The 23,418-nt window shown below is 41.0% G+C and overlaps 1 protein-coding gene across 1 annotated transcript; it reads left to right on the top strand.

Annotated features, from left to right (window-relative positions):
* Nucleotides 1-1,126: 1,126 nt before the first annotated feature.
* Nucleotides 1,127-1,909, top strand: LOC130736200 (uncharacterized). The gene is made up of 2 exons (XM_057588045.1): nt 1,127-1,225; nt 1,346-1,909. Exons 1-2 carry the CDS (start codon nt 1,127-1,129, stop codon nt 1,907-1,909), a joined length of 663 nt encoding a protein of 220 aa, XP_057444028.1.
* The last annotated feature ends 21,509 nt before the right edge of the window (nt 1,910-23,418 follow it).

Here is a 23,418-nt window from a genome sequence, read left to right on the forward strand (position 1 = left end):
CTTTCGGATTCCCACAGACATTTGTAGAAATATGGAGAGCATGTGTGCCAAGTTCTGGTGGGGGTAGAAGGGAGATGAATGCAAAATTAATTGGACTAGTTAGAAGAAGTTATGCCAACCAAAGAGGTATGGGGGACTTGGCTTTCGTTGGGAAAGCAGTTCTGGTGGTTGCTGCAGTTTGATAAGTCTCTGTTAGCCAGAATTTGGAAGGCCAAGTATTACCCTAAGACGTCTATCTTGGATGCTATGTTGGGATACAACCCAAGCTATACGTGGAGGAGCATTTGGGGAGTGAAGGAAGCTATGATTGATGGACTCAAATGGCGGGTTGGAGATGGTAGGAGCATTGAGGTGTGGACAGATTCATGGCTGCCAGGTGAGTCTAATGGACGGGTCTTGTCTGAAGTTGGAAATCATACAGAGATATGAGTGGTTGCTGATTTAATAGTCCCAGACATGCCTGCAAGGTGGGATGTGGGTCTTCTCCAGAGTACTTTTGTTGAAGCAGAGGCCCACAAGATTACTTAGATTCCTCTAAGTTGGTCAGGTATGCAAGACCAGTTAATTTGTTGGTGGAGAAAAGATGGGAAATTTACTGTTAAGTCTCTTTATCGTCAATTACAAGCCCACAAGTTGACAGCAACGTCCAGTGCATCGACGACAGGAGATCTTCCATGACAGAAGGTGTGGAGCATGCAAACATCGAACAAAATCAAGCATTTCTTGTTTCGTGTGCTTAATAATTCGCTGCCTTGTCGACGAAACTTGGTGCACAAAGGAGTGCTTGTTCATGATTGTTGTGCTCTTTGTGACAATGAGGCCTCTGAAACATTAGATCATGTGTTCTTGCATTGCGAGTGGGCTCAGCGGTGCTGGTTCTCTTCGAATTTGTGTCTACGTTCTGCAGATGTTCCTTTCCTCAGATCATGGTTATCCAGTTTGTTGACTCGAGGGATGTTGACCTTGTTGCTGTAGTGGCCAAGATGCTGTGGGCTATTTGGAAACAACGAAATGATGTCATTTTTTGTGGAGCTGTTGCAGATTTACATGTGGTGCTTACTATGGCTTTGGCTGGTTCAAGATTGTTGTGCTCTTTGTGACAATGAGGCCTCTAAAACATTAGATCATGTGTTCTTGCATTGCGAGTGGGCTCAGCGGTGCTGGTTCTCTTCGAATTTGTGTCTACGTTCTGCAGATGTTCCTTCCCTCAGATCATGGTTATCTAGTTTGTTGACTCAGGGGATGTTGACCTTGTTGCTGTAGTGGCCATGATGTTGTGGGCTATTTGGAAACAACGAAATGCTGTCATTTTTTGTGGAGCTGTTGCTATTTGGAGACATTGCAGGAGTGGACACAAGCTAATGCACACCGGGATGGTCAAGGAGTAGCGTCTATGGGGGCTCTGGTGACCTTAAACGCGGGCTGGAAAGTACCTGATGCTGGGGTGTTGAAGGTTAACGTGGATGCTGGTTGGTTGGGGAGTGGAGGTATGGGGCTAGCCTTGGTGGTTCGCGATCATGTGGAGGAATGCGTGTACGCTGAAACATGTTTCCATGAAAACCGGTTGGATGCGTCCCTAGCAGAAGCTACAGCGTTGCGGTGGGCGATCGTGAGGATTCAAGCTCTGGAGATGGAGACCGTGGTGGTGGAAACAAGTGCGTTGAACGTGGTGACTGCTTTCAATAGGGAGGGAAGCTGGGCGGAGCTGGAACCGGTGATCAAGGACTGTCGCATGCTTTTTGCCATCATTCGAGCCTTTAAGCTTCAACATGCCAAAAGGGATGCTAATGAAGTGGCTCATATTTTGGCATCATTAGCAATAGATTTTCCAAATAGATGTTGGTGGGAGGATTTTCCTTCTCAAATTAAATCTGTATTGTTAGCTGATGTTTTTTCAGTTATGAATTAATGAAGTATGCATTTTCCATCAAAAAGAAAAACCTGGCACGTTAATTTAACATATCCGGTTATAAATAACCCTGAATGTAATTTTAATATTCCGAGATTTTAAAACTGGAACCGTTGAAAATTAAAAATCCAGTAATGTATATTCATCGGCTCGGGTTTTAAAAGCTTGTAGTTGTTAATGTTTTGAAATTTGTATTTTTTTAATCGATGTGGAAATTTCATATTACTTGAAATTCCAAGGGGATTACTTAACTCATGATAGGGGTTCTCATCACAGACGTTCCACCCAACAAAATAAGGGGAATTTTCACCATGAGTTTTAGAGATAGTAATGTTTGAAACCTCCACACAAGGTTGTTCAATCTCAATACCCATAGCCTTCTTCATAACCATGTTCATAGCCATTTTCATATTCACCTTCACAGCTTTTTTTCTAGAATTTTTTGTTCCTCATTGTTCTTACCTTTGTCCTCCCCATGCTCTTCTTACCCTTATGCGCTCTTGCTCCTCATGGATATTACCCCAGACTCCTCTTGGCAGACCCTCTTGGGCAATAAAGTAATTCAAAACTCCAATTGTAATGCACAAAAGTGATTGCTGCAAATCTCTAATTAATGCACAAAAGTGATTGCTGCAAGAGAGGAAGGGATAATGGTCTTGTTGTAAAGTGATCAGACAAATCTGACCAAATCACCTAGAGGGGTGTTTTTTGTCTAATGTGCTTGGGAGTGGTCGTTGCGATGATACTCCGACGCTCAAGTTAGAATGTGGGTTTAATGGGCTGAGAAAAGGGATAGTTTAATGTGTAACATATGTTCTACAAGCCTTAGTTATTATAGGATTTGGGATTGCGCGGTTCAAGGAGGTCTTGAGTGTCTAGTACATCATCGAGCTCTGTGCCTTTGTCTTGGTTGCTGGTCCATAGTTACTTGATCGTCAGTCGAGGTTGATCGTACTTATAATTGAAGGTGTGAAAAACACTAGAAATGGGGGTTTGAATAGGGTTTTGTACTAAAAACGTTTCCTTTTTAAGTTTCACGTAAAACACTCGGTAGCAAAGAATGAAAGGTGCAAAGGATAAAGAGAAAAGCACACAGTGATTTTATCCTGGTTCACTTGAACAAATCCTCAAGCTAATCCAATCCACCCGTTAAGGTGATTTCTTCCTTCGTCGAATGAAGGTAATCCACTAATCAAAGGTTGTTACAACTGCACTAGCACAACTTGCTAAGTGACTAACACACCTAAGAACTAGCAATCACTAAGACACACAAGTCTTAGTCTTCTCAAGGAATCAGACCTACCCGGTCCCTTAAGGAAGACAAACAATATGATCAAAGTTTGGAAGAGTACTTCTAAAACAAGCTAGGTGTAAACAAATTTAGAACAATGAAGACAATAATTGCTAAGGTATACGCTTGAGTTTAGGTTGATTGCAATGAGTTTCTTAGCATTATATTCCTTTCTTCTGCCTTTATATACTCCAAGCCTTGAGTTATTTTTCCGTTGAGAAATTCTATCTGTTGGAGGGTACTTCTGGAATTTCCAGATAGTACAGTGGTTGATCCTTGTTAGGTGGTGGTCAGGATAGTACACTGCAATTGTACTATTTGATAGTGAACATTTGCCTTTTACATTTTACTTCTGATCTTCAAAGGCGCTTCATGTTGGATGTTGTGAAGCTTCTAATCAGAGCCACAAGGATGCTTGGATCTTCAGAACTTCAAGTCTTCAGCATCTGAACCGTTCACTTCAGAACTTCTGGTCTTCAGAGTAGAAACACTTGGTCTTCAGAGCCAACTTTCTTTGGGTCTTCAGAATCTTCAAGTCTTCTGAGTCTTTGACCGTTCTCTCAGAACTTCTGGTCTTCAGAGTCTTCAACACTTGATTCATCAGAACCCTCATTAGAGTTTTTATCTTCAGAACATCTGAAGCAATAAACTATCGTTCATGAGAACGTAGTGAGTGCAGAAGCGGTTTGTGAGATGCAAATAAGTAACACAAGAAAGGGGGGGTTTGAATTGTGTACTTGAAATTTACGTTTTAAAACTTTGTTTTATGAAAAGAGTATAAGTTCTTTTAAGAAAACGTTTAAGTATGACTTTTCGTAAACTGTTCAGTGCAGCGGAAATAAAACAGTAAGTAAGACAGAAGGATCAGCACACAAGAATTTATACTGGTTCACCCTAAACGATTGGGCTACGTCCAGTACTTGGCCACCACCAAGATTTTCACTAGCAAGTCTCAAGGACTTCTCCAATACAAGTATTCGACAGGACTTCTCCAAGTATTATCACGGGCTTCTCCAAGTATTGTACAGGACTCCTCCTACAAGTATTGTTCAGGACTTCTCCTAAATCTTACAAAGATTTAAATAACTCTAAAGGGTTTCTCTTCTTTCAAGAGTGGAGGTAGAGAATTTATGGCACTGGAACTCTAATTGTTTGGGTTCAGATTTGACTTTGAATCACTTATGAGTTCTAACGTAAGTGTGAAGAGAATAAAAAGATTTGACTTTTTTAAGGTACGAGGTTTTCTCTTTCACTTGCAGAAGTAATGGCTTGTGTTTGACACTTAAGAATTTGTGCTTGTGCTTTGAATGCTTTTGAGAAGTTTGGAATGAATGCTTGAATGCTTTTGTTCTCTGAATTAATTCTCTATATCTTCAGATCTTTAAGAGTGTCTTAAATACTTGCTTGCTAGTGTTGTAGCCATTGAGAGATAAAATCCAACCGTTGCATTAGCCGTTGTGAAGCAAGATCAGACCGTTGATTCAAATGGCTTTGGTTGGTAGCTTCATCAAATGCGGATTCGGAAGCAAGTCTATCGTTTAGCTATAAAGATGATGTTTGTCAGCTAGTAGGTGGTGAAAGACTTTGGGCTACTTTTCAGACATGAGACAATTTGGCAATATGATGTTGACGGCTTGTACTTTTCCTCGTGGGTCAGCGTGCCTTTAGCTGGAGCAAATTGTCTTTACTTGATCTAGTTTAAAAATCAGTAAACTGGTTTCCATTTGATTTGAATGTTGGGCAGCTAGTTGTGATCAAACTATAACTTTTGGCGCTCAATAAATTGTCTTGAATAAATCTGACTGATAATGTGGCATTGAACGGTCAGAGTCTTATGACTTGAGTCAGAGGCAGTTCGCTTTACAGAACTGTCTTGCACCTTCTAAAGCTTTTTCCTTTTTGAAATGATAGAACGTTTAAGCATATAACATTCCTTGGATTTCTCCTGAAATTCAAATGATATAATCAGTTAAATATCCAGCGATTCTTCTTTTATAAAATTGTTATAATCAAAACAAGATTTTAAAAACGTTATGATGCGTTCTAACTTAACAGTTTGTTGGTCAACACTTTGGTCTTTGACTTCTGATGAATTCCACTTTCAATCAGAATCAGAACCTGTTTGTCAAACACACAAAAGACAAACGTTAGAGTACCAAAGTTGTTAATACACAAAATATATACATGTTATCATAAAAACCTAGAGATATACACAGAACCAAATCTTGGTCTTACAATCTCCCTTTTTTTTGATAATGACAAAAATATATATTTTGATGAATAAAAGCTAACACAAATCAGAGTTTAAGGTTTAGAAAGATCTTATCCAGATGTGTATAGTTTGTTCAGCTCCTTCTGAATTAAAGACTTGAACTTGATTCTGAGCTAAGCTCCCCCTAAATCTAAGACTTAATGAAAACATTAGAAGAGTCTAGATTCTGAGCTAAATAAGACATAAGCGATCAGATCATTTAGTATCATCAGAGTTATATAAATTGTGTAACAAGTTTATCAGAGCTTAACCATTGAAACTTAAAAGCAACAGAAAAGCACTTCTTAGCAGAAGTGAAATGTAATTCGTGCATTGCTTCAGAGAGGGTTTATAGAGGTTACACAATCGATCACTTAATTCTCCAAAAAATATTTTTGTTATCAAAATATTACTAGTACTCCCCCTTTTTGTTAGAATCAAAAAGATTTTAAGTGTAAAAAAATTAGTTAAAAACACAAGAGTAAACTAGTACTCCCCCTGAATAAATGAATAGAAAGCGTTAGGTTCAGAAGAGGGAATTATAAGTAAGAAAAGAAAATAAAGAATTAACAGAAATAAAAGAACAGAAAGAAAGTAAACATATGTATAAACATATATATATATATATATATATATATATGAAGTGCAGAAGCAAAGAAAGTAAGGTTTTTAAAACAAGAAAAACAAATGAAAAAGAGAAATCCTAAGAGTCCTTCTTGTTCAGAAGCAGAGTCAGCATTTGCTTGATTTCAGAGTTGGCTTGGTCCTGCTTATCCAGACGTTCCTTGATGGCTTGCTGTTCATACTGAAGAGTGGCAAGAGTCGCTTCTAGTGCAGAAGGAGCTTGTGCAGAAGTGCCAACCATTTCAGTTCCAGAACTTCCAGCCTTAGCTTCTAATTATGCAGCTTTAGCTTTCAACCGAGCAGCTTTTTCCAGAGCTTCTTGGCGTTCAGCTTCTAGGCGACCTGCCTCTTTTCTTGCAGCTTCTTCTCCTTCCTCTTTCTTCCTCTGAGCTTCCAAGGCAATTTTCCTTAAGGCTTGTAATTTCCTTCTTTCCTCAGCTGCTCTTTTTGCTTCCATTTCCTTCTCCCATCTAGCCTTTGCATCCTCAATACTGGCATCGTCTTCAAAATCAGCATACTCAAATAGGTCTTGAAGGCTATTTTCCATCCAGAGGTGAAAATCATCCCATTTGCCTTTGACATAGTCTGGCACCAGACTATTGCTAGTCACTGCATTTAGTTCCTTAAGCTTGGTACGAGCACGTAGACAAAACAGATCAATGCACTAGGCTATAGAACAAGGAGGAGGATTGTATACGGTTAACTAAAGGTTTGAAGAGGATGGGGCATATGTAACTAGGGTTAAGGGAAGTGCTTCAGAATTAGGGGCATCAGAAGCGATGGCTATTTCAGACGCAGCCTCAGAATTGGTGGAAACAACAGAAGTAGAAACTTGAAAGGTTGCAGGTACAGTAGAAGTAGGAACTTCAGAAGTTAAGGGTACTTCAGAAGCGATAGGTTCAGAGGTGGGGGCTTCAGAAGTGTGTACTTCAGAAGTGGTAGTTTCAGAAGCAGATGCAGTGGGCATCTGATAAGAAGTGTTTACTTCAGAAGTGGTATTGTCAAAAGCAGACGCAGTGGGCATCTATTCAGAGGTGTTGGGGAAAACGAAATTAGATGAATTTACAAGGGAATAGTTTGAAAGGGAAACATTTGAAAGATTAGAATCATCATAATAGGGTGGAGCCACATTGATTGGCATCGGTCCAGAAGAGAGGGTCTCTTCACTGGAATGGGTGGATGGTGAAGTGGTTTCTGTTTCGCGAATGGTGGTCATGTGTGAAGGAGAAGCAATGACAAGATTTGTGGGGAGTAATAAAGTTAAGCATTGGAATTTGGAATTTGTATGATGTGGTAAAGGAATGGATTCAGAGGTAGTGGATTGTGAGGATGTTGGAGTTGGTAGAGGTTCAGAAATAGGGAGTGAAATGGGTAGAAATGAAGGAGGTGAATTGACTTGTAATGTAGAAACAATGCAAGTAGAAGTTGTAGGAATACCTGAACTTCTTGCAGAGGTCCTAGCAGCAGTTCTGCGAGCAGAATGCGACGCCAGATGAGAACTTGCAACTTTAAGTTCTGTCTAGGGCCTCTTCAGCTTCAGCTTCTTTTTCTCCTCAGTGTTGGAAGGTTCTGACCTTTTGTTCTTCTTGCCTTTGGAAGCAAAGGCATCTGGAGGACCCTCCGGAAGAGTTGCAATAAACGTTTGAGCATCAAACCCAGAATTCAGCTCGGCCATTTCTTTTAGATACTCATAGAGAGCTTCCGGATTCTCTTGCTTAGTCCAGAGAGGCACGTCCACTAGAGGCACATTCACCTTTTTCAGAATCCCCATGTGCCGGAGGTTCTTGGCGGCCAATGCATCATTGTAGGTTGCAGACAGATCATCGGTTAAGTTTGCACCTTCAAAATGGTGCACGAGCCCATTCTCCACGAAGATGTCAAAAAGCAATCTGCCATAGGGAATGTAGCTGGTGGCCTTCTTCTTTCATTGTCAGTTGTTCTGGATTTTCTGACCAGCTCCTTCAGATAATTGAAGAGCAGAAATGGAAGACATACTGGTTGATGCGTCTTCTGACAGTACAGAATGTACTTCTGAGTGGCATTAATGTAGTGTACAAAATTTTGGAGTGGTCTTGGGTGAATGCAGGTTAGGATGATCAAAGTTGGTGAAGATTTCCTTGTTGACTTGGTACTTGATCAAAGGGGACTTGTTGTCAATGCCCTGAATTCTTCTTCCCTTGAGTCGTTCCATCTTCAACAACTTGGCAATGGAAACTTCAGTAATTACAATCCTCGGACCCAAGACATGTGAGACAACATAGTTGTTATTACATTCTGCTTGTCTCCAGAAATCCTTCACTAACTTCTCATAGACTGGTCCTTGAAGCCTCTTGAAGTAGGATTCCCAACCCCGAGCGAGCAACTATGGCACCAAATTCACGCCATTTTCCTCCACATTGTTGAAGTCAACCCTGGTCTAAGCCAGAACAGTGAGTTCTTCAAATTTGTAGAGGTAGGAAACCGAACTTTCCCATTCGTAGATGGGAATGACCTTCTCTGTGCTTTGTGAAGAGCCGGCGGCAGCAGTTGAAGAAACGGCAGCATCCTCTTGAGCAACATGCTCATTGAAGTACTGTACAACTGATGCTTCCTTTTGATCCATGGAGATGATTGAGGAGGATGATGAACACTTGGAGATGATTGATGATGAACAGGAGGGAGAACAGAGAGTTTTGAGAGAAATAGGGGTTTTGAAAACTGAAAGTGTGTAAGTGATGTGATCGTGGGTGAGATAGTGGGTTAAGTGAATATGTTTTGAAAGTAACCGTTGAGAAATTGTAAAACCAAAAGGTAAAGGTAAAATCAACGGTTGAAAATTAATGGTAATAATTAAAATAAAGTAAAACTGAAACGTGTGTTGGAGAAGTAAATGAAGCAATCATTAAACCAAACCTTCCCAAAAAGCACACGGATCAAGGCGTCTGAGAAGAGACACATGTCTTAATATCTAGCATCAGAAATAATACCAAGAGGTAGTCAGCTTCTGATTGAATGCCTTATGAACTAGATAACTTCTGATGAGAGCAGAAGTAACATAGTCAGAATTTCTGATGAAATCTTCATGCTGGACAAAAGTCCATTTTGATATTCTTCAAAATAAATTTTGAATCTATCTTCAGAATTAGTGAAGATATATGCCGATTGGTGATCAGTATCCACGAACTTCAGAATTAGAACTCCCTTCTAAGCATAATCTCTAATGAAGTGATGCTTCACTTCTATATGTTTTATTGTGGTTACTTACGGTTTAAGTAGTTGTATACTTGTTGTTTATTGTGGGTTGGTTTATTTGTTGAGGCAATATCTGATTGAGGATATGTCTCTATTGTGTTAATGGTGATTGACTTGTAAACGCAATCAACATTTATGGAAAATTGTGTTTTGATTTGTTGCTGTTGGACTACTGCTACAGCCTCTGGAAACCTTAGTGTGGCTGCTGAAGCTTATATATACTTAAGACCTAAAACGTGAAGACTACTGAAGTTATTGAGAGAAATTCATCAAGTGTTTTAGGGTTGTTATTTGTGTTAGTCCTTCTGTTCATTGTGAACAAGCCTTGCTCATTGATTCTATAAGGCAAGGTTGTGTTCTGTGTTCTTGAGTGTTAAAACTCTGATTGTTGTTGTTCTTACCAATCACTGTGGCAGTGATTGAGAGAAAGTGAGAGGGGCTCTCATACTTAGGTCGATATACTAAGTAGAAATACACTGGGTAGATTAGGAAGAGAACTATGAGTTGTGGTGTTCATGAGTGTCTGTAGTTCCTAAATCTTGAGATAGTGGATTTCCTTTCTTTGGGTGCAAACCCTCCAGACATAGGTGAAGTTTCACCGAACTGGGTTAACAACTTTGGTGTTGTTCTTTGTTTATTTTATTCTTTTATGTTCACTGTTATTCGATTGTCAAAGCAATTGCCTAAGCATCGCGTAGAACATCTGCCATACGGGAACTAGAATTTCAATTGGCATCAGAGCGAGCACCCTGTTCTGTTTGGGTGAGCTCCAGGGAGATAGATTCAGTTCTCATGGACAACAAGGAGGGAGGATCCGTCAATAGGCCACCCATTATGAATAGTACTAACTATGACTATTGGAAAGTTCGCATGACTGTTTTTCTCAAGTCAATTGACAGCAAGACTTGAAAAGGATAAAAGCATCCTACTAAGGAACAAACTGAAGGAAGTTCCATCGCGACCACTAAGAAACCTGAGGAAGAATGGACAAAGGAAGAAGATGAAGCTGCGATGGAAAACTCTAAAGCTTTGAATGCCATCTTCAATGGTGTTGACAAGAATATGTTCAGACTCATCAACACATGTACTGTTGCAAAGGTTGCCTGGGATATTTTGAAAACTTCTCATGAAGGAACTACCAGAGTGAGAATGTCCAGACTTCAGATGCTTACAACTCAGTTTGAGAACTTGAGGATGACTGAAGAGGAAACAATTGCAGTACATGACTTGGCTAACTCATCCTTTGCCTTGGGAGAACCTATGTCATATGAGCAGCTTGTGAGGAAAATCCTGAGATCTCTGCCCAAGAAGTTTGTAATGAAAGTTACTACAATTGAGGAAGCTCAAGACATTGGAAGCATGAGGGTTGATGAACTTATTGGTTCCTTGCAAACTTATGAGTTAAGTTTTGAGAAGACTGAGAAGAAGAATAAGAGCATAGCTTTTGTGTCAAACACTGATGAGGATGATGATATTGAGTGTGTAGGTGAAAACCTCTCTGAAGCTCTAGCTCTTCTTGGAAGAAAGTTTAACAGAGCCTTAAGAAAGATTGACAAAAGGTCAAAGTCTAATGTCCAGGACATGAAGTTCGACAATGCCAGATCTTCAAACTTTCAGAGGAAGGCCAAAGAGGATGATAAATCTGGTCAGAATAAAGGACTGCAATGTCATGAATGTGAGGGATATGGTCACATCAAAACTGAATGTGCTACCTATCTTAAGAAGCAGAAGAAAGGCATGATGGTAACCTGGTTAGATGAAGACACATATGAGGAAGATGGAGTCTCTGCAAACAAAGTTACTGCTTTCTCTGGAATAATTGATGTGTAAGACCCAAGTTTTTAAGCTTAGGATCAGTGGAAGAGATTTCCATTTACGATTAGGGTTGATGTATTGTGAAGGGAAACCTGAACTAGAGTTTACCAAATGAAATAAATTTATGAAGGAGAAAGTTCAGGAAAAGTCAAAGGATTACATCATGATCGATAAAAGTTATAGCACGATCGTTATACGCTTAAACCTAGGTCAGAAACCCTAGTATATAGCTGATTTTCACTTTTAGGCACGACGGAAGTTAATTCCAAAAATCTTCAGAGAAATGTTAGAACTTCTCTTTTTCCATATATCACGATCGTTTCGAGGCGAAACTCTAGGATCTACGAACGTCCGATTCCAATCATCGGAAGTTTGCCGAAACCGAATCCCTGGTATTTCAAAACCCTAGAATTTCTCGACAATGAAGACTTTATCTATTCAGAGCTTCAAATGGATATTCTACACGCGTATACCCATTTCTCTTGATGATTTCAATCTTTCTTCAGAAGGAAGTTTTCCATTCCGACATTCGATGCAAAAAGCAACTTATCGGGTAAAATAGTTTTACACCGACTTTGCACCGACTTTGCATTAGTTGCCAAAAATACAAGGAGACATCTTCTTAGCTTAGGAATTCCTTTGCCAAAACCTATCTTAGAATTCATGGAGAATGATGCCGGAAAAATCAGATTCGCGAAACTTTCATTTTCCCGCGAATTACCATTTTCTATATATAGCAAGCAAGTGAGAAAAAAACACAAAACTCCTCCATTTTCCCTCTCAAGGCCGCGAGTTCATCAAGGAAGAAGGAGAAGAAGATTTTGTTCAATCCTTGCTTGATCGTTGATTAATCAGTTGCTGCTTCAAGGTTTCGAGGTATAGTCGCTAATCCTTACCTCCGATCGCTTTTTCCATAGCTTTTCTGTAGAGTTTTCTGAGCTGATAGTTTATGGGTTTTTGCAAAACTATCCCGAATCTTTCATTTCTGATTCTAAACCTCTTCCTTATGCGCCCAAGATCACTTCTGCCGGGTTAGATTTTCCGTTATGTCGCCGGAATTCCGCCGGAATCAATTTGAGCCTAAAATACCCATTTTTGGAGTTTTTGAGGTAAAGCTTCAACCTTTAGGCTAAAAACTATCGCCTTAGCTTAGTGTTAGTAGGATTAGTTGTCATAAACGTCGTTGGTGACGCCCCTGCAAAATTTTATTTTTGGGATTTCAGTTTTGAAAATCCTAAGTTAAAAATCATGACCAAAATACCCCTGCGACAGTTTTTGATCCGATAATTTTTCCGAGTTCAGAATACCCTTAGTTACGGCTTATGAAAGCATAGGAACCAAGTTTGATCGAAGAAAAATCGAACCCCACAATTAACCAAAGTGGCCGAGCCCTATTAGGGGGAAGGAGGAAAATTTCCTTTTCCGAAAACTTGTCTTTTCGCGCTAGATTATCGTACCTCGGAGTATGTATTGCTTCGTGTAACCTTAGTAAGTATCGATAGCTTAGTTTTCGATAGATTCTGATAGTATTTCTGTGACTTTGCTTTAAAGGAACTTTTGAGGAATTTCCTGAGGAGCAACGCTTTGCTTGTGAGGAAGAGTTAGAAGATAATCCTGGAGAATCTGCAGGTGAGGGCTTCTCACTGAATCTCAAGTTAATGCTTAGGGTCGATGTTTCGACATTGTTTACTGTTTATGCAATGGAATTGTGTGTGATTGGAAAATGTTTTCTGAGGCTTCGGCTGACAATGTAGATGATTCATCTACTGAATGTTTTTGAGATTGTCTTACATGCTATGTGCTATGTGGGTAATCTAGGATGTGTGGTGCATGCTTTATATGCTAAGTGCTAAGTGTTTATGATGCGATTTATTGATATATGACATGTTGTTGATTGTGATGATTTAAATATGCTCTGTACTGGAATCTGAGATTCTGAATGGTGAGAATAGCGGGCAGGTCATGCCGATTTTATTTTGAGAGTTGGAGAAAGTTTGATAGGACGAACGAGGTTCGGGCCTTAATTTTGTTTAGTGGATCGAGACCTCCTCTGGAAGCGACTTGGGATTGGGAGATCCTGCAAATGTATAAGACTTGCGATAAGACAAAAGGGAATCTATTTTATAAAGAAAATTCATAAGACCTTAAATAACCTCAAAATCTTTAAGTAATGATAACAACCTCGAAGGAAGGCATTGGAAGTCAAATCATAGTTTTGGAAAAGCGAGGAGTGTCGTCGGATCCAAGTGTTGAGGAGTTTGGTAAGTTCTGAGTATGTTGGTACTCCTTCGCTCGTTGAGCAGTTTGATAGCCATCCAAGGGATGAGCCGAGAAGCTTCACTGAGGCGTGAGACCTTGTGAATGCGGGATACTCCACTGAGGCGTGAGACCTTGTGGAAAGCATGGAACTCCACTGAGGCGTGAGACCTTGTGAGAGCATGAAACTTCACTGAAGCGTGAGACTTCGTGAGAGCATTGGTGACCCGAAGAGTCATCGTGAGTGGTTGCACCCATGCATATACGCGATGAAGTGCCAAGCAGAGTACTTCGGTATAGCAGGAAGTAACGATCAGCCATGCAGAGTTGGATCGGTTCTGACTATACCTGGCACAACAGGAGGTAACGATCATCCATGTAGAGTTGTATCGTGCCTGTTGATGTTCGGCATAGCAAGCAGAAATGGTCAAACCATGTAGAGTTTGTACCGTCTTGACTATAGCCAAAGGTGATAAGCGACGCCCGAGCAGAAATGGTTAAACACGAGGCTAGTGTTACGACCGTCTCGAGGTGCCCAGCCTATAAGTGGCAATACCTTTGGTTTGTCCCGTCGCCAAGCAGAGTGACGTTGTTGTTTTGTTCCGTCGCCAAGCAGAGTGACGTTGTTGTTTTGTTCCGTCGCCAAGCAGAGTGACGTTGTTGTTTTGTTCCGTCGCCAAGCAGAGTGACGTTGTTGTTTTGTTCCGTCGCCAAGCAGAGTGACGTTGTTGTTTTTGTTCCGTCGCCAAGCAGAGTGACGTTGTCGGTTTGTTCCGTCGCCAAGCAGAGTGACGTTATTCGGGTTTTATGCTGATCTGACTACATGATGATGTTGGAGTAAGAGGCATCACGGGCCGAAATGGTCCCACCGTGGCTGGTGTTAGGACTGATCCGATGATGTCCATCCGTTCCGGATTGCATATTGGTTGACTGGGTTAACCTGCATATCATTTCATGCAACATGCATACTGACATAGTTGATGAGTGTGTTTGATACTTGTTAGTTCTACTTGATGCATGTTAACTGTGATTTACAGTCGTTATATTCTTTGTGGAAATATGCAACCCTAGGATGTTATCCCTAGTTATAAGCCTAAGTGGCTATTATCTTATTTATATTTATTGGTGCTATTATTTACATAATTCTTTGGAGTTGACCCTCGCGTCTTCTGTGTGTGCTTTGGCGAACAAACGCCCTTTGTCAGATGTCTTTGGCGGGCTGATTCATGATGGTTCATCCTTCGGGAGGAACTAGGGTTGAGATGCGGGAACTGGAGCGTATCGCGGTAGCGAGAGGAGGACGGATGGTGTACATAGACTAGGTCGTTCTGGATTCAGATTCGGGCGACGATCATGCTAGCATGTAGGTTTTAGTGCTGGTGTGAGCTCCTCGAGATGGGAATAGTGTAGGAGTAGAGTCTTAGCTCTGAACATCATTTGTTTTCTTTGGGGACAGGGTAGTTTCCCACCTATAGCTTTTTGTGTGGTTCTTTACGAGAATCACAGAGAGTTGGTTGGACTTAGGAGGTCTTGCTTCAGGCCGATGGGCCAGCTTATTCTCAGTTTTGAGGGATGGTGTTGCGGACACTTGACCTTTCTTGTGGATTGTACCTTTTGCCTTCGGGCGTTACACTTTTCTTTCCGTCACTGGAGGTTTACTCGTGACGAGGTTACTACTACAGCGGGGGCTGTTTATATATTGTATATTAGTTCTGATTATTGTTATTGTTGGGTTTTATTTAATTCAGTCTTGTCTTAGTTATTATTAAAAAAAAAAAATCTACGTTTTTCCGCATTAAGTTTATTTTGGTTACTAAAGTGACGCCACCGAAATCGGGGTGTTACATTGTGGTATCAGAGCACGGTCGAGTCTTTCGGGAGTTGTTGGGGAATAGGTCTTCTGTGCTAGGTTGTGTGACTCTGCAAAGAGTGAAAATTGATTGTCTGCAAGCGATTTTTTCGCTTAAAAATTGACTGAAGTTATTGCTTAATCATATTGTATAGTTATACTAGATGCTATCTTATGATGAGTACTAACTGTTTGTTTAACTTAACAGAACATGGTGAATACTAATCAGCCACTATGGCCCAAGCGGTAACAGCGCAGGCAAATGATAATGCGATGAGGCGTGCTGCTGAGGAGGCACGTGATCAGCATCAGCGCCGGAAGGAAGTAACTCTGGACCAAAACAAAGGCCTCAATGACTTCAGGAGGCAAAACCCACCAAAGTTCTCTGGTGGTACTGACCCAGACAAAGCGGATCTCTGGATTTAGGAAATCGAGAAGATATTCGGCGTACTACAAACTGCTGAGGGTGCCAAAGTGGGCATGGCGACTTATCTGCTACTCGGGGATGCTGAGTACTGGTGGAAGGGCACCAGAGGAATTATGGAAGACAATCACGAGGAGATTAGCTGGAACTCATTCCGGACCGCATTCTTGGAAAAGTATTTTCCAACAAGTGCTCGGGATGAGCGGGAGTCACAATTTCTGACACTCCGTCAGGGGGGTATGTCGGTACCGGAATTTGCTTCAAAGCTGGAATCTTTGGCGAAGCATTTTCAATTCTTTCATGATCATGTGAATGAGCGCTACATGTGCAAGCGCTTTGTAAATGGACTGAGGCCTGATATTGAGGACTTAGTGAGGCCGCTGGGAATCATGCGATTCCAGTCGTTGGTTGAGAAAGCCACGGAGGTGGAGCTGATGAAAAATAGAAGGATGAATAGAGCAGGAATTGGGGGACCGATGAGGTCGAGCTCCCAAGACAACAAGGGAAAAGGAAAGTTACAGATGAAGAAGCCTTATCAGCGTCCTACGGGGGAAGGGTTTACCCCAGGACCGTTCAGGCCTACGATTGCTGCTGCGGGAGGAGCAGGAAGCCAAGCTGGGAGCCGTGAGATGACATGTTTTAAATGCGGGGAGGTTGGGCACTACTCCACGAAATGCCCGAAGGGGAAGCCGAGGTGTTTCAAGTGTGATCTACCAGGACATCTGGCCAACAACTGCAAGACACCCAAGGTTGAGCCATTTGTCAACACCATAAGGGGAAAGCGCCCTGCTGCTAGAGGAAGAGTTTATATCATGGATGGTGAAGGAGCTGAGGAGTTAACCAGAGGAGAGCGCAAGAACGATGGTAACCTTCTAACCATTCTTCCTCATTTCAGTATAATATAATCCATTACTCTTGTAGCGTGTGCAAGCACACCTATCTTACTTATACTGTCTAAGCTTTGACCTTCTAGTTATTACGCCTATTAACACCTTTTTTGACCGTAGCTCGTATTTTAGCTATAGAAATTACACGAGGTTTAGAATAACACGGTAAACCTAGAAAGTAGTTTTGCACCAATGCGTTTAAAAGGAAGCTAGAAGCTGAAGAATGAATCTCATAGAGATTTCTTATGGATAGTATACGTATGATGTCGAGGGCGTGTAGTTCCGTAGCGGAATCGTTGAGGATGTGAGGTCAGGATATTTGTGACTATTGGATGATAGGAACTCATTGACTGTTCCAGTGGGTTTTTCTAAATTTCACCTTCGATAGATTAGGCTTGATCAACTTAATATTGAGGGGGTGATATTCGGAATCAGAGCTGGCTATGGACTTTGATAGAAGGATTGGTAAGATTAACTTGATTGGATCGAGGATTAGTCGAGCTGGGAGGAAAAAGTTCGCATTAAGTATAAGTTCTCTTGCAAAGGAGATATAGTTTGAAGAAATGGATATTCATTTAGGAAGCATTGAAGAATTAACGGACATTAAAGGTCTAAACTTGGTGAAGGTTCAGGTTTTAAGTCTATGAATTGTTGTCTTAAGTTTCTAGGACTCGAAGTTGGTTAGGATTTGATAGAGGGATTAAGAAGTTGATTGACGAGATGGTGATCAAGTTACTGAAAAGGGAAGGTTAGTATTAAGATGAACACTTGAGGTTGTCATATTTGGACAAGTTGCTTAAAGTCTAAGAGTGAATGAAACTTGTTATGGATTTCGGTGATACAAGCTAGAGATTAGCGAGTGAATTTTGCTAAGTGGAATGAGAATCTTAGGGTAAAGATTGACTTCAGAAGCTGGAGATCATAATCGAGTAAGAGTTTTAGTGGTGTTATCATTGATGATTGTAGTTAAACCTCGGCAAGTTGAAAGATGATATGTCTGTTGAGACGCCGTTGGTCAACATTGGGACTAGAAGAGGGAAACAATCGAAAGGAAAGCAGAGTGCTTTAGTAAGAGTTATTTGGAACAAAGACACAGACGATGTCATATGGGAGTTAGAGGAAAAGATCAAGAACAATAGTCAGAGCTTTTACTGAACCCTAAGTTTCGAGGACGAAACTTTCTTTTTGGAGGGTAGTAATGTAAGACCCAAGTTTTTAAGCTTAGGATCAGTGGAAGAGATTTCCATTTACGATTAGGGTTGATGTATTGTGAAGGGAAACCTGAACTAGAGTTTACCAAATGAAATAAATTTATGAAGGAGAAAGTTCAGGAAAAGTCAAAGGATTACATCATGATCGATAAAAGTTATAGCACGATCGTTATACGCTTAAACCTAGGTCAGAAACCCTAGTATATAGCTGATTTTCACTTTTAGGCACGACGGAAGTTAATTCCAAAAATCTTCAGAGAAATGTTAGAACTTCTCTTTTTCCATATATCACGATCGTTTCGAGGCGAAACTCTAGGATCTACGAACGTCCGATTCCAATCATCGGAAGTTTGCCGAAACCGAATCCCTGGTATTTCAAAACCCTAGAATTTCTCGACAATGAAGACTTTATCTATTCAGAGCTTCAAATGGATATTCTACACGCGTACACCCATTTCTCTTGATGATTTCAATCTTTCTTCAGAAGGAAGTTTTCCATTCCGACATTCGATGCAAAAAGCAACTTATCGGGTAAAATAGTTTTACACCGACTTTGCACCGACTTTGCATTAGTTGCCAAAAATACAAGGAGACATCTTCTTAGCTTAGGAATTCCTTTGCCAAAACCTATCTTAGAATTCATGGAGAATGATGCCGGAAAAATCAGATTCGCGAAACTTTCATTTTCCCGCGAATTACCATTTTCTATATATAGCAAGCAAGTGAGAAAAAAACACAAAACTCCTCCATTTTCCCTCTCAAGGCCACGAGTTCATCAAGGAAGAAGGAGAAGAAGATTTTGTTCAATCCTTGCTTGATCGTTGATTAATCAGTTGCTGCTTCAAGGTTTCGAGGTATAGTCGCTAATCCTTACCTCCGATCACTTTTTCCATAGCTTTTCTGTAGAGTTTTCTGAGCTGATAGTTTATGGGTTTTTGCAAAACTATCCCGAATCTTTCATTTCTGATTCTAAACCTCTTCCTTATGCGCCCAAGATCACTTCTGCCGGGTTAGATTTTCCGTTATGTCGCCGGAATTCCGCCGGAATCAATTTGAGCTTAAAATACCCATTTTTGGAGTTTTTGAGGTAAAGCTTCAACCTTTAGGCTAAAAACTATCGCCTTAGCTTAGTGTTAGTAGGATTAGTTGTCATAAACGTCGTTGGTGACGTCCCTGCAAAATTTTATTTTTGGGATTTCAGTTTTGAAAATCCTAAGTTAAAAATCATGACCAAAATACCCCTGCGACAGTTTTTGATCCGATAATTTTTCCGAGTTCAGAATACCCTTAGTTACGGCTTATGAAAGCATAGGAACCAAGTTTGATCGAAGAAAAATCGAACCCCACAATTAACCAAAGTGGCCGAGCCCTATTAGGGGGAAGGAGGAAAATTTCCTTTTCCGAAAACTTGTCTTTTCGCGCTAGATTATCGTACCTCGGAGTATGTATTGCTTCGTGTAACCTTAGTAAGTATCGATAGCTTAGTTTTCGATAGATTCTGATAGTATTTCTGTGACTTTGCTTTAAAGGAACTTTTGAGGAATTTCCTGAGGAGCAACGCTTTGCTTGTGAGGAAGAGTTAGAAGATAATCCTGGAGAATCTGCAGGTGAGGGCTTCTCACTGAATCTCAAGTTAATGCTTAGGGTCGATGTTTCGACATTGTTTACTGTTTATGCACTGGAATTGTGTGTGATTGGAAAATGTTTTCTGAGGCTTCGGCTGACAATGTAGATGATTCATCTACTGAATGTTTTTGAGATTGTCTTACATGCTATGTGCTATGTGGGTAATCTAGGATGTGTGGTGCATGCTTTATATGCTAAGTGCTAAGTGTTTATGATGCGGTTTATTGATATATGACATGTTGTTGATTGTGATGATTTAAATATGCTCTGTACTGGAATCTGAGATTCTGAATGGTGAGAATAGCGGGCAGGTCATGCCGATTTTATTTTGAGAGTTGGAGAAAGTTTGATAGGACGAACGAGGTTCGGGCCTTAATTTTGTTTAGTGGATCGAGACCTCCTCTGGAAGCGACTTGGGATTGGGAGATCCTGCAAATGTATAAGACTTGCGATAAGACAAAAGGGAATCTATTTTATAAAGAAAATTCATAAGACCTTAAATAACCTCAAAATCTTTAAGTAATGATAACAACCTCGAAGGAAGGCATTGGAAGTCAAATCATAGTTTTGGAAAAGCGAGGAGTGTCGTCGGATCCAAGTGTTGAGGAGTTTGGTAAGTTCTGAGTATGTTGGTACTCCTTCGCTCGTTGAGCAGTTTGATAGCCATCCAAGGGATGAGCCGAGAAGCTTCACTGAGGCGTGAGACCTTGTGAATGCGGGATACTCCACTGAGGCGTGAGACCTTGTGGAAAGCATGGAACTCCACTGAGGCGTGAGACCTTGTGAGAGCATGAAACTTCACTGAAGCGTGAGACTTCGTGAGAGCATTGGTGACCCGAAGAGTCATCGTGAGTGGTTGCACCCATGCATATACGCGATGAAGTGCCAAGCAGAGTACTTCGGTATAGCAGGAAGTAACGATCAGCCATGCAGAGTTGGATCGGTTCTGACTATACCTGGCACAACAGGAGGTAACGATCATCCATGTAGAGTTGTATCGTGCCTGTTGATGTTCGGCATAGCAAGCAGAAATGGTCAAACCATGTAGAGTTTGTACCGTCTTGACTATAGCCAAAGGTGATAAGCGACGCCCGAGCAGAAATGGTTAAACACGAGGCTAGTGTTACGACCGTCTCGAGGTGCCCAGCCTATAAGTGGCAATACCTTTGGTTTGTCCCGTCGCCAAGCAGAGTGACGTTGTTGTTTTGTTCCGTCGCCAAGCAGAGTGACGTTGTTGTTTTGTTCCGTCGCTAAGCAGAGTGACGTTGTTGTTTTGTTCCGTCGCCAAGCAGAGTGACGTTGTTGTTTTGTTCCGTCGCCAAGCAGAGTGACGTTGTTGTTTTTGTTCCGTCGCCAAGCAGAGTGACGTTGTCGGTTTGTTCCGTCGCCAAGCAGAGTGACGTTATTCGGGTTTTATGCTGATCTGACTACATGATGATGTTGGAGTAAGAGGCATCACGGGCCGAAATGGTCCCACCGTGGCTGGTGTTAGGACTGATCCGATGATGTCCATCCGTTCCGGATTGCATATTGGTTGACTGGGTTAACCTGCATATCATTTCATGCAACATGCATACTGACATAGTTGATGAGTGTGTTTGATACTTGTTAGTTCTACTTGATGCATGTTAACTGTGATTTACAGTCGTTATATTCTTTGTGGAAATATGCAACCCTAGGATGTTATCCCTAGTTATAAGCCTAAGTGGCTATTATCTTATTTATATTTATTGGTGCTATTATTTACATAATTCTTTGGAGTTGACCCTCGCGTCTTCTGTGTGTGCTTTGGCGAACAAACGCCCTTTGTCAGATGTCTTTGGCGGGCTGATTCATGATGGTTCATCCTTCGGGAGGAACTAGGGTTGAGATGCGGGAACTGGAGCGTATCGCGGTAGCGAGAGGAGGACGGATGGTGTACATAGACTAGGTCGTTCTGGATTCAGATTCGGGCGACGATCATGCTAGCATGTAGGTTTTAGTGCTGGTGTGAGCTCCTCGAGATGGGAATAGTGTAGGAGTAGAGTCTTAGCTCTGAACATCATTTGTTTTCTTTGGGGACAGGGTAGTTTCCCACCTATAGCTTTTTGTGTGGTTCTTTACGAGAATCACAGAGAGTTGGTTGGACTTAGGAGGTCTTGCTTCAGGCCGATGGGCCAGCTTATTCTCAGTTTTGAGGGATGGTGTTGCGGACACATGACCTTTCTTGTGGATTGTACCTTTTGCCTTCGGGCGTTACACTTTTCTTTCCGTCACTGGAGGTTTACTCGTGACGAGGTTACTACTACAGCGGGGGCTGTTTATATATTGTATATTAGTTCTGATTATTGTTATTGTTGGGTTTTATTTAATTCAGTCTTGTCTTAGTTATTATTAAAAAAAAAAATATCTACGTTTTTCCGCATTAAGTTTATTTTGGTTACTAAAGTGACGCCACCGAAATCGGGGTGTTACATGATGAACCTGACTCCAAGGATGAGGACATAACTGATGAAGAGCTGGCTGAAACCTACAAGTTATGGTATAGCAAGTGGGAGGAAGCATGTAAGCGTGTGAGAGAGCACGAAAGTGAAATAGAGCAGATAACTACTCAAAAGGAGAAGTTGTATGAGATCAGTAGAAAACTGAAAGAAGAACTTGATGACTGGAAATCAAAGCTTGAAGACATTGATACTCTAGAAAAGGTAAAATTAATGAGTGTTAATGCTAAATTGCAGGAGGAAGTTGCTTCCTTGAAGAACAAGCTTGAAACCACACACAAATCTTTCAAGATGCTGAACAATGGCTCATATATGCTTGATGAGATCCTTAAGGAAACAAGCAAACAAGGAGAAGCTTGAAGGGTATTGGCTTTGACTACAGGACTGCAAACATGGAAGGTCAGAAGGCTCCAAAGAAATTTGTGGCTGCTACAAAGCAATCTGAATTCAAGAAACCAATCAACAGCCTGTTGTCTGGACAGATGTCTCAGCATGTGCCTTGACATGTGACTTCTCAGTTCAAAAGTGTCAGAAGTTCTCCTTGGAGATGCCACTATTGTGGAAGAAATTGTCATATAAGGTCTTACTGTTTCAAGCTGTATGGTTATCCTCATATATCATGTCAGCCCAGAGGGACTGAGAATAACCAAGTGAAAAGGAAATGGAAACCCAAAGGTGAAGTCTCAATCCCGATTGCTCACACTTCTTTTAGAGCCTCATCAAGGGAAGATTTGCATATTGATAGTGGTTGTTTAAGACACATGACAAGAGAAGAGAGCTATTTGGAGAATATCAGAGGACACTCCAGCAGTTTTGTCACTTTTGGAGATGGAGCCAAAGGGAAGATCAAAGGAATTGGAAAACTTGTAGGTTCTAGATCCCCTGATTTAACTGATGTGTTACTTGTGAAAGGACTGACAGCCAACCTTATCAGTATAAGCCAACTTTCTGATAAAGGACTTAATGTGAAGTTTAGCAAAGTAGAATGTGTTGTTACTAAAGATGATCAAGAGGTAGTAATGAGAGGAGTCAGATCCAACGATAATTGCTATATGTGGACCTCAGAGGAGAAGTATCCCTTTTCAAGGTGCTTATTGTCAAAGGAAGATGAGATAAATCTCTGGCATCAAAAACTGGGTCATCTTAACCTCAAGAGCATACAGAAGATCACTGAAGAAGCAATCAGAGGTCTGCCTAAGTTGAAGCGTGGTGAAGGAAGAATGTGTGGAGAATGTCAGATAGGCAAACAAACCAAGATGTCGCACAAGATGCTCCAGCATCAGACTACAACAAAGGTCCTTGAACTCTTGCACATGGATCTCATGGGACCTATGCAGGTTGAATGACTGGGAGGAAAAAGGTATGTATTTGTGTGTGTGGATGATTTTTCCAGGTATACTTGGGTGGATTTCATTAGATAAAAAGTCAGAGACATTTGAAATATTCAAAAACCTCTGTTTGAAACTTCAAAATGAAAAGAACAGTGTTATTATAAGAATTAGGAGTGACCATGGGAGGGAGTTTGTAAACTCTATGTTCTCTGAGTTCTGTGGATCTGAAGGAA

The sequence above is a fragment of the Lotus japonicus genome, chromosome 2 (genome assembly GCF_012489685.1).
Source record: "Lotus japonicus ecotype B-129 chromosome 2, LjGifu_v1.2".
Taxonomy (NCBI): Eukaryota; Viridiplantae; Streptophyta; class Magnoliopsida; order Fabales; family Fabaceae; genus Lotus; species Lotus japonicus.